The 16,200-nt window shown below is 46.8% G+C and overlaps 1 protein-coding gene across 2 annotated transcripts in view; it reads right to left on the bottom strand.

Annotated features, from left to right (window-relative positions):
• The window catches only part of Dnah7 (dynein, axonemal, heavy chain 7), a 236,519-nt gene that overhangs the window by 9,577 nt on the left and 210,742 nt on the right, over positions 1 to 16,200 (bottom strand). For both annotated transcript variants that reach the window (XR_001233192.1, XM_005373280.2), the window contains 5 exons: positions 15,798 to 15,983; positions 14,724 to 14,861; positions 10,610 to 10,840; positions 5,730 to 5,882; positions 4,208 to 4,385 (listed from right to left, as the gene is read on the bottom strand). Coding sequence is in view for 1 of the 2 variants with exons in the window: in XM_005373280.2 (XP_005373337.1) it covers positions 4,208 to 4,385; positions 5,730 to 5,882; positions 10,610 to 10,840; positions 14,724 to 14,861; positions 15,798 to 15,983 (886 nt within the window). In the remaining variant the exon portion in view is untranslated. The remainder of the gene's footprint in view (positions 1 to 4,207; positions 4,386 to 5,729; positions 5,883 to 10,609; positions 10,841 to 14,723; positions 14,862 to 15,797; positions 15,984 to 16,200) is intronic.

Raw genomic sequence — 16,200 nt, 5'->3', positions numbered from 1 at the left:
TTTTTTTCAACATCCATTATTTCAAAAACATCTCGACTTGGCCTTGTAGAATAATGCAATGGTAAACTTAGGTGTGGAAGACAAAAGAGCAAAAGGGAATATTAAGCTAGTCTATGGTATGAATCATTACAAGATTTATCTTTTTAATTGACCATGCTTATAATCATGATATCAGAAGCCATGAAATCAGCAAAGTTAATATTGGGCCCCAGTGATGGCTGGGCAGTATATGAACAAAATCCTGCTCTGCACACCCCCGATGTCCTGCAGGCAAATTTCTCTCCCCTTGCAGACTTTATTTCCACTGCCAAGAGGGCTCCTTGCTCTGTGTAATGCAGGAGTGCGTGGATGAGCTCTCTAGAATGTAATGTCACACACCAGCAGTTAAAGAGGAGCACGCAGGCTGGGCATGGCGGCGCATGCCTATAATCTTAGCACTTGGGAGGCTGAGGCAGGAGGATCAGCATGAGTTTGAGGCCGGCCCACCTGGGCTACCAAGTGAGTTCATGCCAGCCTGAACAGCAGAGCAAGACCCTGTCTCAAAAAAAAAAAAAAAAGGTGTGCACTAGGGAATCAACCATGCAGGGCCACTTTGGCAGCATGCATCTGCAAAGCCTCATGGATTGAATACAGGTATCCGCACGTAAAGATACTGGGCTTGTGTAGACGTCAGGAAGCAATGTGGGATTTATAAAGACTGAGGTGTTCGCTCCTAATCTGCTTTGTGGCCTGACCAGTTCACTCAACCTCTGAACCTGTTCTGCCACCGGAGAACACCTTGGAAGTCATCTGTAGAACTGCACGCCGGCTCTGTCTACCTTGAGGGGTTGTTAGCTGACCCAGGTGACATGTAAGAGTGTGCTTTCGGCAGGAGGGAGCTGTTCCATCCCTGTGCCGTCGGGGAGAGGGGTAGCCATTAGCAACACGTGGCTCAGGGACACTTCTGAGTGGCTACTTCGGCGGGTAGCTGAGTGATGGACGTCTGGGAAAACCTGCCCTTCTTTGCCAATTGACTTTGTACAGTGATGGTTTAACTTCGTCTTAGGTGACTAAGATTGATCATGAGCTCCAGGGGCCAGAAAAAGGCACATTTTCAAGTGTGGATAAAGGAGAGAGGCTGGCACAGGGGTCAAGATGGGAAGAAAGACACTGGCTCTGGCCCACGTGTTCTCAGGAAGGTAATTATGCCCCTTCTGTTAGGGTCCCGTGAGAGAGGGATTCCTTTGGAAAAACCCCGTTTCTCCAAATCATTTCATGGACTCTCACTGTCTTTCTGATATTACATAGGTTGGAATGAAAACCACAGGAAAGACATAGAAGCTCATGTTTGGAGATGTGTGTTTATGGGTAAGAACGTCTGTGTGTGCACAAAATAATAAAACTTGTGATTAGCAAATATCTATCGACCCTCGGCCAACACGCTGGTGGCAGTACAATAGTTTCTCTAGGAGATGGTTACCCTTTACAGTACAATCTTGGAACACTAATTTGTCTTCATTGATTATTAAATAAGTTGTGTTATATGTCCTCCTCCATTATTTTCAGGGTAATTCTGGATGTGAATGCCTTCTTTAATAAAAGCAGCTATGGATTAAATCATTAAACCACTGTAAAAAGAAATAGTAACCATTCTAGACCATTGTAAAATAAAATAACAACAACTACCCAGTATAGTGTCTAAGTTCAGTGTACAGTGGCGGGGACTCCAACACTTTGATCTTGGGTAGTCGCTAGTTTATAGACTGTGCAATGCTTTAATAAATTCAATCTTTTAGCTGAGTCCAGCAATTAATAACTGAGAGACATCATCAGTTCTACTCAGACTTCAACCAAATGCTACTTTCTGCCTTTTATCACAATGACATGGGGAAAATTTGAAAATCCTCCTGACGTGAAATGACAGCAGAAGCTAAGCAGACTCGTACGCAAGGCTAATGGGGGGAGTGGGAGCCTCGATAGATGGAAGTCGTGCAGGTGTTTTGCTGGCGACCTAGCATTTTGTAAGATGACATGTGAGGGAGGTGGACTGTCTGCCACGTGAGTCCAGGCTGAGGGGCAGCAGGGCCACAGAACCCCGGGGGGGGGGACGTGAGGCCCCTGGCAGCTGGGGAGGTCAGCATGAGCTGAGCGGGCTGCCTGGCGGGGGCAGCGGCCAGAACGTGCCTGACCTACTAGTCATGCGAGGGCCTGTGTCCACCTGCAAAGGCGAAAGGCCACTAGTAACCTACTGAGTTGTCTGATTTTTCAGTGGAGTCTAAGGGCGGATATGATGTTTACATTTTTAAAAAATGTGTCTTCTGCATAAGTTCAGGATCATAATTCAGTAATGACACCACTGGGAGTGCTAGCCAGAAATGGCGGTGGCCACAGGGTCAGGAAAATTACTTAACGGTTAAGACACAGACAAAAGGGAACCAGTGGGCTTTGTCAGCATGGCAGCTGTCATGAACGCCGAGGAGTGTCCGTGGACTCCAGCGGGTGAAAGGTAGACAGGAAGCAGGAGGTGAGGGCTCGGAGGCAGCAGGCGAAGACAGCTCCTTCCGAGAGGTTTTGCTACAAAGGGGAGCAGAAATACAGACAGGCGCTGAGGGGTCAAGGACTCTAAGACAGTTGGAATTGTCTGTCAAAGGTTCGATTTGAGGGATTCTTTAAGGCATGTTGTGTGTTGCTAGGGGTCACCGATTCCTGAGAGGCATGTTGTTCATTCTGGAAAGCAGAGGCACAGTTAGAGAAGGAAAGTCCTGGAAATGAGAAAGGAAATGGGATGAGGATTCCCAGGAGTGCAGAAGTCGACAGGCTTATGGGTTTGGTGGTGCTACGAGCTTGCTTCTGACAGCTTTTGGCTTTTGTAATGAAGGACAAGGTGACAGGGTAGGGAGAAGGAAAAAGGGCGACAGAGGTCTTTTGAGAGTAAGAAAACAGATTTCCCAGGGGGATAGCAGCAGGATTGCTTCATAGCACAAACCCCCTTGAGATTGGTGGCAATCAGTTTAAAGTAGAACCACTTTAGCACACTAATGTGCGTATGAAACGCTACTGTGATTACTTATCTCTGTCAGTAACCCCCACCAGCGCATACATTAGTTGAGGGACAAGATCCTAAACGGTTCCCTGTTGATTTCTTCAGTGCCTAAAGGAGTGAGCAGGGAATTCACAGCTCAGAGGTCCATTAGGAGGAGGTAGAACTGTCTTCGACCCGTTAGTTAAAGCGATATGCATTAACAGTCATTTAGACACACACACCACTCATTTAAAGTCAGCGTCGGGGCTGGGGATTTAGCTCAGCGGCAAAGCGCTTGCCTGGCAAGCGCAAGGTCGTGAGTTCGATTCCTGGAACCGGAAGAAAAGACAAAAGACAAAATAAATATATAAATAAATAAATAAAGTCAGCGTCACTTCGGTAAAATATAAGATTCCACAGCATTTGAAAAATAACAGTTTAAAGTAGTGGTCCTGTCCACTCAGTCTGAAACAAGACATCTGAGTAGTCATGAAATATCGAAAAGATAATCAATTAAGGAAATAAAGGTTTTCTCAAGATCAGTCTGCCAAATATAAAACAAATGCTTCTAACTGACTAAATTTGGAATGATGCACGTCAGAGAAGAGAACTCACCCTGCGTGTCTGTACAGGGGCCAGCAAAAACCTCCCCTTAGTTCTGCACCATACTGATTCCTGACGGCCGACATAAGAGTAGGCTTGGTTATCCCACATACCATTAATTTCATTATATCTTTCTTTCTTCCTTCCTTCCTTTCCTTTTTAAATTAAGTGTATTGGTACATTTCAGATTTACATAATGATCACATTCATCATAGGGAATTTGTACTGTACGTGATATAACCGGATTCTTTCTTTCCCCACTCCCCTCCCCTCCCCTCCCCTCCCTTCAACCTCTCTTCCCCTCCATATTGACAACAGCCTTGTTTCCATTTTTCCTTCTTTTCTCATACTTTTTTCTCATTAGAAATAATTTCTAACTTCACAGAAGTTTGAAAAATTACAAGAGACACAACTCTCCGTCCAGATTCACCCGTTGTTTATTTCCTTCCTCCCTTTGCTTCATCGTGTGTTCCCTCGCCATAAAAACCTCCCCAGCCCTTGGCTGCTACATGCTGATCACCCTTTCCACACCGAGACCAGGGAGCCCGCGGCCGTGCTTCGCGGGCGCCGAGGTGCAAGCCCGCCCGCCCCGACCACACTCACCGTCCTCAGGCCCCTGCTTGTACTCTTTGTCCTCCATCACTTCGTAGTCAAACCCGAGGAGGTCGATGGGGATCGTGTGCCTCCTGGCGTAGTTCTGCTGGGCACCGGTCAGGAAGGCTTGCGTGAAGAAGAAGCCGGACAGCCAGAAGACCGGGGGCGGCCCAGACTCGTACCATTGCTGCGGTGGCCAGAACACAGGTGTGCCCATCAGAGCCTTGCGATGTTTGCGCACGACCCTTCTCAAGAAGACATGTCCCCAGGCACTCGTCACCTTTTAGGGAAACTAATGGGTGAGTCTGAGGCGCGAGGAGCCATACTCCCAGGTCTGCAAAAGCACTAAGAACATTTTCAGGGTTTGGGCCCAGTCAACTTCACACCAGTTGAGGAGTCACCCACGTGTGGGTGCACGCAGAAAGGTGTTTTTTACGCATGCCCAGTGGTCCCTTCAAAAACTCGCCAAACCACAGCTCCCCCTCGTGGGCGCTGTTGCACAATCGTTGCAGAGATGAGCGGAAGACGTCCCCACAGGGCGGCTCATGTGGGAGTTGTTTTCAATTTTTTTCTAATTAATTATTAGCACCCAGTAGCATATTCTTCTGGAGGTTTTTCCTCTGTCCTCACCAAAATAATGAAATCTAACATATGGAAACATAACACTGCGCAAGAACTTCTCAAACAAGCAGGGTAGTGAGAGCTTAAGGCACTTAGAAATAGCAAGATATCTTCATTACCTATTTGACAAATATTCTAATCATGAGCTAGTAAGTAATGATTTCACTAAAGGGAAAATTATAGAAGCCAGGAGAAATGCACTTGAAAAGTTCTCCTGTAAGAGCCCAAGGCAGAGCCTTATCTTTCAAGCCTAGTCTTACACCCGCAGTATCTTAATCTCATGCAAAAGTGGGCCTGAATTATGAAAATGGAGCTGAGTCGTTTTGTCCGAGTAGCAGTTCCCTCACAGTGTCTGATACCTTACACAGAGTTTCTAGGAAACTGATTGACTAATAATGGATACAATTGCTGAAAAGAACAGTTAAGCACCAGCATTGCCGGGTACAGAGGCGGCAGGCTTGTGCCCATTCAACGTTCTCAAGACTGTTGGTCACAGAGGTCATTTCCATCTCTAGCTGAAAGAGGCGTCTAGTGATTTCCTGTCTAGAAGGCAGTACTGAGACATCATTATGCCTGGCTGGCCTGCTAGGATGCTCTGCTATGGTGGTCTATTTTAACGTTAAATTTTTAATTGAAAATCACTCTGCCAAATGTTTCCTTGCCTTCAGATGTCATCGACTTGAAAGTCTGACTTCACTGAACATGAAACCTGCTCCTGAAGGTTTTAGGCAGAATCTCCACTTCCCACCCAACTAATCTGACAGTTTACGGTACCAGTTACTGTGTGATATGAAATACTAGGTAGTGGCCATCTGAGCCTGGGATGTCAGACACAGCAAGGTAATAAGACGGGACAAAAGACGAAGGCAGAGGGTGCTCAACAAGATGTGTTCATTTTGGATGCAATTACCTGCAAGAATTTTAGTCTGGAAAGGAAGTCATTCACGTAGCTGCCCAGGGGTTTGAGGCTTGGGTAGGATTTTCCCATCCACATTCCGGGAATTTTGACGTTGAGAATGCTGCTCACCACTTCTTCAAGGTCTGTGGACATCACCACGAGCCCCTGAAAGAGGTTTAGTGCTGGTGAACATGGCAGTGCAGCTCAGGAACGGCGCTCTCCTGAACAGCTCCTCACGACGACCCTTTGTTCACTGGGGATACACTGGGTCTGAACCATTGCTCAGAAAACGTGACGTGTTACCCTAACCAGATTTTAATGGGACGTATTAATCAACACTTGGCTACTCACTGTTAAATCAGTCTAACTTCGACTTCATTTACTTGTCTATCGAGGGGATGACTAATACATTTCCAGTCTGACTCTTTCAAGTCACAGTGATGAATATAAAATTAGGGCAAGTACAAGAAATGCTCAAAAGGTTAACATATTCTGAAATTCAGTTGCGAAGGTCAGGCAACCTTATTCTACCCTGATCACTGGTGCCCATGCTGTGCAGTCCCGAGGGTGTTACACATTGGGCCAGTTGTTACCATTTCTGTTTTTGCCAAAATCAAAAATATTATTCCAGCTAACATGGAGATTTTAGAGCAAATTTTATAGACCAAGCATGCGCTTTTTTTGCCTTCTTCTCAGAATCCTACTGAAACAATAGTAAAGGTATATATTTACAGGCATAAGCCAGAGATGGCAAACCTTTTAGGGATGAGCACACAAACTCAACCCAGAGCCCACTTATTTATCACGAAGTGCCACCGCTGCAGTTAAACCCAAATCCTGAGGTTTTCCCTTAGAAAAAACAACACCTACATTACCATCTTTTGTCTTACAACACGTGTGCCAGAGGTTCATCATGACAGCCTGAGGCCACAAAGGCAGAAAATAAACAGGAAGGGACAGTCAATGACAGCACGACTTTGGGAACTAGAAGGCATATGAACCGGCAGAGAGGAAAGCCAAGAACCAGCCAGAAGTTCATGGAGGAATACTCAAAAAATCTAATGGCCTGAGACATTTCTGCAAGGAGAGTGGTATTCAATGAAAGAATTCTGGGACCTGGTTACAAAGTAAACCCTTAGACCACTTCCCCAGAAAGTGCACACCAGCTATCTGAATGTAACCTGGAAGAGCAAATTAAAACATTCCTAGAGTAGCAGTGCCTGGTACAGTTGAGGGCCGGGTATCGTGTTGAACCCAAGGATATTAAGTGAATGCGTGGCCACTGCATGTCGAGGTCTGCAGGGCTGTGTTCTCCTTGCAGCTCCCGAGTGCCGAAGTCAGCCCTTCCCCCCAGGAAGAGGCACATAGCAGTCTCGAGTGTGTCTTAGTGGCACCGCCCCGCCAGGTTACACTACAGCGACACAACCCCCGTACACAACCACCAGCCAGGTCACAGGGCTTGCTCCGTGCGACCATTTCCCATCTGTAAGTAGGAGATGGAAGAGGCTCCCAGTGTGAAGGAGGAATCTTGTTAAGCATTGGACTTTTCAGCTCAAAAAGGACTACAAGTTTTTCTGTTGCTTCCCACGTTGTTTTCGTAACATTTTCTCAAGAAGGCGTCTGCATCATTTATGCTTTTAAATGTATTGCTGTAAAATGACACCATGGCAGACCTCATAGACTGTACCACCTATTCTGATGGGCTTTCTTCCATTGCAGGTGAAGTATCTCTTACTGGAAACTCTTGCCACCAGAAGTATTTCAATTTTGGAGTTTTTTGAATTTTGGAATATTTGCCTGTATGTGATGAGATATCATGAGGATGGGACCCAGGTCTAAACATGAAATTCACTTATGTTTCCCACAAGCCTTATACACATAGCCTGAGGTCATTCTACACAATACCGCAAGCACCTCTGTTTGACGGAGAGGCCAGGCGTGGCACCCTCTGCTTGTGGGATCATCTCACTTGGCATGAAAAAGTTTTGGATTTTGGAACATCTCAGATTTCAAATCTTCAGTAGCTTTTTGCTACTTTATAAAAAAATTAATTATGTTTATTGGTACCTTTTAGATGCACATAATGGTCACACTTGCCACAGGGAATTTGTACCTGCACGGGATGTATGTCTTCAGTCTTCCCTTTCCCCTTCCTGTTTACAAAAGCTGTTTCCATTTCCTCCTTCTTTTCTCCTTTGTTTCCTTTTCCCTTCCTTCCTCCTCCCTCCCATCTCCCTGGTTCCCCTTCCCATTTGAACATTTTCTTTCTATTTCACAATATCCATTATACATTTTGGCCCTTATCCACACTTTCAGTTTCTCACACCAGAGAAACTGTGTGATATTTACACATGTGTCTGAGTTATTTCACTTTGGGGTATAGCCTCAAGGTCCATCCATTTATCTAGAAATGGCTTGAATTTATCCTTCTGTATGGCTGAGTAGTACTCAAAAAAACCTCCATGTCTTCTTTATCCATTCATCAGTTGATGGGCATTTGGGCTATTTCCAAGATTTAGCTACTATAAGCTGTGCCAATATAAATATGTATGTGCATATATCACTATGGTATGATGTTTTTAATTCTTTCAGGAAGATACTGAGAAGAGGAATAGCAGGGTCCAATGGAACCTTGATGAAGACCACTACAAAGCAGACCTGAGCAGGACTAAAATTAATCAATTGGCTTTTTATTGCTCTTTTCATCTGTCCAAGGCGTAGGTTCCTTGTCTAGAAGTGGGCAACAGACTAATAGTAAGTGAACCTCTGTAAGTCACTAATCCCTACTAAATCCTGTAGTGATGTCTTATCCTTCAAAGGATAAGACAAGATCACGGCCAAGGATACCTGGGTCTGATCTCAACTAGTTAAAGATTGTAGGTTCACGCATCTCACTCCTGGGTGGATTGACTTAATACCTTACTTGGAGAAGTCCCTGAGTGGTTCCTGCTCTTCTTGAGTACTCCCCTCCCTTCTGATAACCAAATAAATATGGGCCACCTATATTTCATACATTTATTTGCATTTCTACTTCTTCATCTGAGAAGTGTCTATTCATTTCAGATGCCCATTTTTGGATTGGGTCTTTAAATTTGGGGGATCTGACTTTTTTTTTAGTTCTTTATATGTTGTAGATATTAGTCTTTGTCTGATGAACAGCTGGCAAAACTTTTTCCCACACTGTCGGTTGTCTTTTTACTCTTTGGTAGTTTCTTTTGCTGTGCAAAAGCTTTTTAATGAGATGAGATCCCAGTTAATTCTTTGTAATATTTCCCATGCAATTGGGGTTTTGTTCATAAAGTCTTTGCCTACACCAGTGTCTTCAGGAGTTCTACCTATTCTCTCTTCTAGTATATCTAGTGTTTCTGTTTCAATATTTAGATCTTTGATCATTTTGATTTTAATTTAGTGCATGGTGAGATACACGGGTCTAATTTTAGTCTCTGGCATGTGGAAAGCCAGTTTTTCCAGCACCATTTATTGAACAGACTTTCTTCTAGTGAAAGTGTTTGGCTCCTTTGTCAAAGATAAGGTGGCTAAGTGTGTTTGGAGTTGTGTCTGCATCTTCTAATCTGTTCCACTGATCTTCAGGTCTGTTTTTTTTGCCAGTACCATGCTGTTTTTATCACAACAGCTTTGTAGTACAGTTTCAAGTCACGGATTATGATGCCTCCTGCCTTGCCTTTGTTAATTCCTTTTGCTATTCTAGGTCTCTTCTGGTTCCAAATGAATTTTAGGATTCTTGGTCACTTTTACTGGTCTTTTAAAATAAGGACTACTTACCTTTGAAATACTTTCTTTCCCAAATTGGAGGACTAGGAAGAGAATGATGAAAGTTTGACAAAAAAGGAAATTTTACATCGCTTCTGAGCCAAGTGGTCAGATGGCAAAAACTGGTGCTTCCAAGTAACCTATGCTCATCAGCACTATCAGATATTTCAGATCATTTACACGTTGCATTTCTAATCATAACCCACATGCTGCAAGCTGAGACTTACCTCCAATGTTGCCTTCCCTCACTCTTCGTGGAGTCTCTGAGGCACTTTAAGTTAATCTAGCCAAAATTCTTGGATGACTTCTTTAAACCTGCTCCTCTAGAATGTTCACTTGCTTAGGTCAAATATTGAGGAGTCATCCTTGACTCCCCCACGGTCCCCACAACTGTCACCAGCAGACTCTTCAGGGGCGAAGCACACACGCAGCCACTGCTGCCCACCATGACAGGCCAGTCAGGCGACTTCCCTCACTCTGTCTCGTGCCTCTTGTTCCCATCAACCTTTCTAAAGTGGTCGGTGTGAACGTTAAAGAGGTAAATCAGACCACCTCACCGTGTTGTTTAAAGCCCTCTGCAGCTTCCCCTTACCTTTGGGTTTTAAAACATAATCCCGAATCCCACCAGGGCTGATGCTGCCAACCTGGCTGACGCTGCCACCCCACACTGTCTCCTGAGCAGGTCCCGGGCTCCTCCCTGGCTCCTACATGTGTGACAGCCCCATTCCCGACGCTCTTCCTGCACGGCTACACGGCTTCCCCCTCTGCTAGTGCTTGGGCCTTTGTCCCTGGCCAGCTTCTCAGAGGGGCCTGACTGACAGAGCCTCTCTCCCGTCCATCTCTGTCGCTTTGCCCTGTTTTCTGTGCTTCCCGTGGGATGCTTCACTTCTCCCCACTGCCCGAGTGCTGGTTCACTTTTTCCTTCTTACTCCACAGCCCACACCCCACAGCTACCCATTTCTTAACTGTCACCAGAACCCTGAAAGCTCCTCAAGAACAGGGATGTTTTTCTGTCCTCAGAACCGAGGGCTGTGTTCACATGCATCTGTGCCCGAGGAGTATTTGCTCACTGGGTGGACGCTACTTCTGACTCGGTGACTCTGCCGTTCGCAGCGCCTCACCTTGATCGCTTTCTGAATGTTAATGCACGACTCTCGGATGGTCCCGAGCAGCTTGTTGAACCGTCCCATCTCCTGGACCAGGACGGTGTTCATGCTCTGGTTGTACGTCGTCGGGTATCTCCTCATCGCCGCCTCAACGTCAAAGTTGTTGGGAAGTTTACCCAGGATGTCGCTGGCCACCTCGTTTACCACTTCTTCTGACGACTTTGCACCTGCACCTGCAGAACGAGACTGAAGAATCCAGGCGGTAACCCAACGCTTCCTACCGGTCTAGGAAGAGCCTGCAAGGGAGGCCCTGGGGTGAAGCGCTGCAAGAGTGGGTCCTGTTCTGCTGCTGTGTGACTTGTCTCCGCACAAGATTAGTACAGAAATGATAACAGGGGCAGGGGTGCATCTTGGAGAGACAACAGCTGTGACAACAGACGGAGGCGCGTGTGGCGTGTTTGTGGCGAGGAGCGTTTGGAGACAGCGAGCAGCAGTCAGCTCTGCTGCCCAGGTGGAGCAGGAGCCACCGAAGGTGCCGCATGGAGTGACACCCAGGAGAAAGCCGGCCCCAGGAGCACCTGCTAACAGCTCTGGCGCCCGGCGCGGCCAAGAGCAGAGGTGGAGTTTTCCTCTTGAACCCGCAGGGCAGAGAAAATCAGCTTATCTCCATGTAGCTGGAAGAGAGATGGGAAGGTCACCGACATCAGTGATTCACGCTGCAAGCCCGGAAGGAGGATTTCCATTCCACTTTTGTTTTTTACGTTGATAGTGGCACTGTGTAAACAAATCTATATTTTCTGGAAAATCTCTCCAGCTCTGTAGAACAAATGTGTGTGCGTGTGTGTGTGTGTGTGTGTGTGTGTGTGCGTGTGTGTGTGTGCACGTAGGATAAGCATTGCTGAATATGAGCAAACACGTTTTTCCAGCCCAAGGAAAAGATGTTTTGCCTTCTTTCAGATTTCATATTTCCTGGTTTCTGTGCTATACACATTAAAAATTCTATAAATTGTTTTATAAATATTAACTATTCTTTTTACTTAAGTCTCTACTTACCCATGCACTTTAAGATCCTATAAAGTTGCACAATAATATAATTCAATGTTGTTCAGTTTTAATTATGGGCTAGTAAAAAAAGAGATGTGCTTATGTAATAATCCTTTACTACAATCCCAAGGTACTTGGTTCACAACTAAGTATATAAAACAAATCACAGAGAACAAAAAAGACAGCGAAGATTTGGCCCAAACTAGTGAGCTCTATTTCCACTGTATTTAAAAATTGATATGCTGGTTTCAATTTGTATTTGTCACACATATATAAACTCATTAAAAATTCCTAGTTTTTTGTAAGAGCTGTGTCCCCATAAAAATAAAACTAAAAATAGGGGCGGGGGATATAGCTCAGAGGCACAAGTGCCTGCCTGGCAAACACACACTCCTGAGTTTGATTCTTGACACCAAAACAAAAACAAAAACAATAAAACTAAAAATAAAAACCTAGGCCTCTAACAATGAAAAATTGTTCAGAAAAATAATTGGATAATATTTAATACCTCGCCTCACATATTAAGATCATATATGTAGGCTGGCAGGTTTTTAAAGTAATATTCAACTAATCCTAAGAATTAAGAGCAATCGAGTCCTATTTATTAGTAATTGTTTATCTTAGTTTTTTCCTTTTAATTATCTTTGCCATTTGGAACTGTATAAGAGTTATTTTTCTTTTATTAAATAATGAAAAGTGAAATTTATTTGTAAAGAGACATCACAAAATTTACCCTTTTTGGAGATCCTAGGCCATTTTAGTTTAATAATATTTTAAGCAATAACAATTTCCCTATTCAAAATAGAGTGTGGAAGTTAAGTACAAGCCAAAGGTCTCTGCCAAGACGACAGTCCCAGCTCTGAAATCACCCTCCTTTTTTTCTTTCTAAAATGTTTAACCTCAGTACAGTCATAGGAAGGTCTCATTGCCGTTAACTTGACCCCTGAGCTCTGCAGCCCCGGGCTTTTTGCCTGTGAATGGTGATTCCCAGAACAACTGCTGACCCATTCAGTAACTGCCCTGGGGGGTCTGGGATTGAGGCCGGAAGGAGGTCATTCCTCACACGCTGGGAAGAGGCCTCTGTGTGGTTAAGCTTACTCGACTGGCTCCGAGTCATCTGCTACCAGGATGAGCCCACCCTGCTCCGCAACGTGACACCCCACCAGGTTTCAATAAGCCCAAAGACACTGTGCGTGTCTGTTTTTCACATTACTCATGGTGCATGTGCCTCATGTTCCTAAGGAGTTGCTTCTTTGTGGTTTTCATACCATTCTATACCCTCCGGGCAGTAACTGATTTTGGTGTTATCCGTGGTACGTGGATATGAAGAGGCTTTTTGCCTCAGTAGAAAATGTCATCGTGGAGTTCCGTGGGCTCTTGCATTACTAAAGTGCAGCACCTCCAAGTTCCGAGCTTCTCAGCACCTTTAGCTGTGTGTCTTCTAGGTCCAACCCCAGTTTTAGACTCTAGAAGAAGAGATTAGGTCAGTGATGCAGAACACAGGTCCTGGAGCCAGAGTGGACGCCAGGCTGGGTCCTGGCTCCATGCAGTATGACCTAACCTTTTCATGCCCGCTCTGGCTGTAAGATGGAGTAAATAAGGGCTCCGTCCTTGCAGGGCTGTTATAAGGGCGACAGAGTGATACGCTCGACTGACTGCTGACCCACAGCATCCGCTGTGTAAATGTTAACCACTACCAGCTCTACCCGAGACGCCACACAGAGACAGCGGTCAGAATTCCGTCGGTGGGATAACGAGCTTGACTGGGCACCCATCCTAATCTATGACAGTTCTTGTAGTCACTATGGAGACGTTGGCCATTTGGACTCATTTGCTTTGAAAAATTAAAAAACAAACAAGCCAGCACCTCTTCTACGGGGAGGACGATGCGAAAGAAGCTCCCCGTGTGGACAGTCTCAGCGAGATGGGCAGAGGTTATTTGCCCAGGTGCACTGACGCAGGTGCACGGCAGCCGCACTGCACTCCCAGCTCCCCCCGCGCCCGTGGGTGCTCGCCCCTTCCCGGGGCTGTGGCCACCCACAAGCCCTCCGTCCACTCCGTCCTCCCGCCCTCGTTATTCTCCGCACCCACTGCTGCCATTTCAACTTCAGACGTTCTGCAGTCTCATAAAAGAGTAGTGTGCAAGGGACTGTTTCTACCTCAACTAAAATATTATGGAATGTTTTCCAAAGAGGAGCCATTAAAAACTGGGTGTTAAATTAGTGAGAGACTGGAAAACAACAAGGAAAATAGTAAGAGTCTAGATGGATTCTGTTTCCTGAGTATTTTTTAAATTCTTTTTTCCACTTTGAAGAAACTAAAAAGGATATAACAAATACTGTATTGGGGAATGGCTTTTACAAGAAAGACACACTGGAATTCCTAGAAGGGCAGAAATATTCAGAGAAAAAGTCTTGGTTCCAAAATAGAAGATTAGTGGGAAAAAACCAGTATGTCTGCGTACTCTGTTTAAAGCCATATTTCAGGGGTACATAAGGTGTGATAGACGGCTGTGTTGAGTGATCACATTTTTAACAAATATGTCACAGTAAAAGCCATGTTGCCACGAATCCCCCTTAAAATCCTGCCCCTTGATTTGCGCCTACTTCCACAGCAGCTCTGGGAGTTCCTTCGTGAGCATCTTGCTGGGCCGTTGCGGCGGCCTTGATGACCTGAATCAATTTCAAATGTTTACCTTTCGTGGTCATTTTGGCTTTGGGGAAGAGCCAGGAGTCACACTGTGGCGGGTCTTGTGAATAGGTGGCTGAGGACACAGCGTCAGAGTCTGACAAGTTTGCTTTTCCTTTGAGCGGCACTTGGCCGCAGCATTCACGTATTTCTGATCACACTTGTAAAAACACTCCCGAAAGAGCACTCCAGAACTGCTTTGGAATGTGGCAAGAAAATGAGATGAGCATTGGACGTGAAGGGGAGGATTTTGAGGGGGATTCGTAACAGTGTGTCCTTTACTGTAATCATGTACCTGGTCACACCTTAAATGCCCTTCTTCTCTCCCTCCAAACGCTCCTGTGTCTCACCAGCCTCGCGTCTGGGGCACCGCGTGGGCCCTGCACACCACACGCACCTGTGTAAGAAGAATGTTGTCGAACAGCAGCTGCGTCTCCGCCTGGTCTTTCGTGATGTCCGCGTTGGCGTTCATCCCAAAGACTTCCGGCGCGGGCGTCAGCGGCAGGGTCTTGGTGTAGTCAATGTAGCTCTTGTGCTGTGAACACGACAGCGGGGAGGCTGGGCGTCAGCTACGCTGTAGGCTTTCACCCCAAAGGAGGGCTTTCAACGCGCAGGTTACTGAGCCTGTGAGGCTCTGAGGCTGCGCACGGAGGGCTTTCACTGTCTGGCAGCCAGGCACAAAGTTTCAAGAACAGCCTGTGCGCATTTGGAGAGAAAGGGACAGGGACGTGTGACACTCAGTTGGTTTTTAAATACAGGAAAGGGAATTCTGGTAACTAAATTTAGAGATTTCTTCCAGGAGATGTTTGTGTCGCCCTTTGAGTGTGTGTGTTTGCGACAGATCAACATCTGCCGCCCACAGCGTCCACCCCAGAGGACGGTGGTGTCCGAGGTGGCAACGGTAAGATGCGTCCCTGTCACGTGGCCAGGTTTCAGAAGCAACGGGGCTGTCCTGACGGTCCCCAGAGACCTGCCGCGCGATGGCAGGGGAAAGACAGGCCCCCGGTGGCTTGTGTGTGCCATTCCCCGGCACCTGCTCCTGGGGGCCTTGGACCAGTCACTCAGCCCTAATGGCCCCTCGCTCCCCTTTGTACAAGGGCGGAGCTGACACCACCAACCTTAACCGGCCGCTGCAGGGAGGTCAGGACCGAACCTGGCTCGTGAACAACTGTGCTGTAAATATGAACTGCTCCATCGCCCTCGTTGCAGAGCCCTGCTGTGTGTTTTTCTTTTAACGGGGACCGAGTCTCACCCAGGGCCCTGAGTTCCCCGCGACTCTGCTCAGCTCCCTGAGCTGAGGATCCTTTCCTCAGTCCCCAGCAAACCCGGGCCACTGACTATGGCCGGTGTGTGCACCGTCCCCCGGGGCAGGAGGCGCGCAGGCGGGTGACAGCCCACAGGCCCGGGCTCCGCACTCCGCAGGGAGGCGCGTGCTCCGCTTGCCCTCCCGCTTCTTTTCGGGCACACTCACGTCGCCCGCAGGCGGCACGAAGTAGATGCCGCTTGAGTCAAACTGGTAGTCTAGCTTCACCACCAACTCGGGGCAGAAGAACTTGTTCAGGATGGTGCGCAGCGTGCGCCGGTCCCAGTCGTCGGTCACCCGGCCTCCGTAATTGCACTCCCCGGTCATGTAGCGCAGAGCGTCGAAGGGCAGTTCCTGGAATGGGGGGCTCGGGTCAGCACCGGGTCAGAGCCGGGCGCGAGGGGCCGGGGCCCACGGCATGCAGCAGAGTCTCTAGTTCCCTTTTCTGATTAAGCTAAACATCTCACAAGACCTTCGCTGCGGGTCTCCCTCTGCAATCTTCCCTCCTGCGCACTGCGTCTCCCCAGCGACTCACCCTCCTTTCTCGCTATTAGGTTTCCACCAGTCGGTG

This window comes from Chinchilla lanigera, unplaced genomic scaffold, assembly GCF_000276665.1.
Source record: "Chinchilla lanigera isolate Chin_1 unplaced genomic scaffold, ChiLan1.0 scaffold00002, whole genome shotgun sequence".
Classification (NCBI taxonomy): domain Eukaryota; kingdom Metazoa; phylum Chordata; class Mammalia; order Rodentia; family Chinchillidae; genus Chinchilla; species Chinchilla lanigera.
The sequence above is the reverse complement of the archived record's forward strand: the minus strand, read 5'-3'. Positions and strand labels throughout refer to the sequence as shown.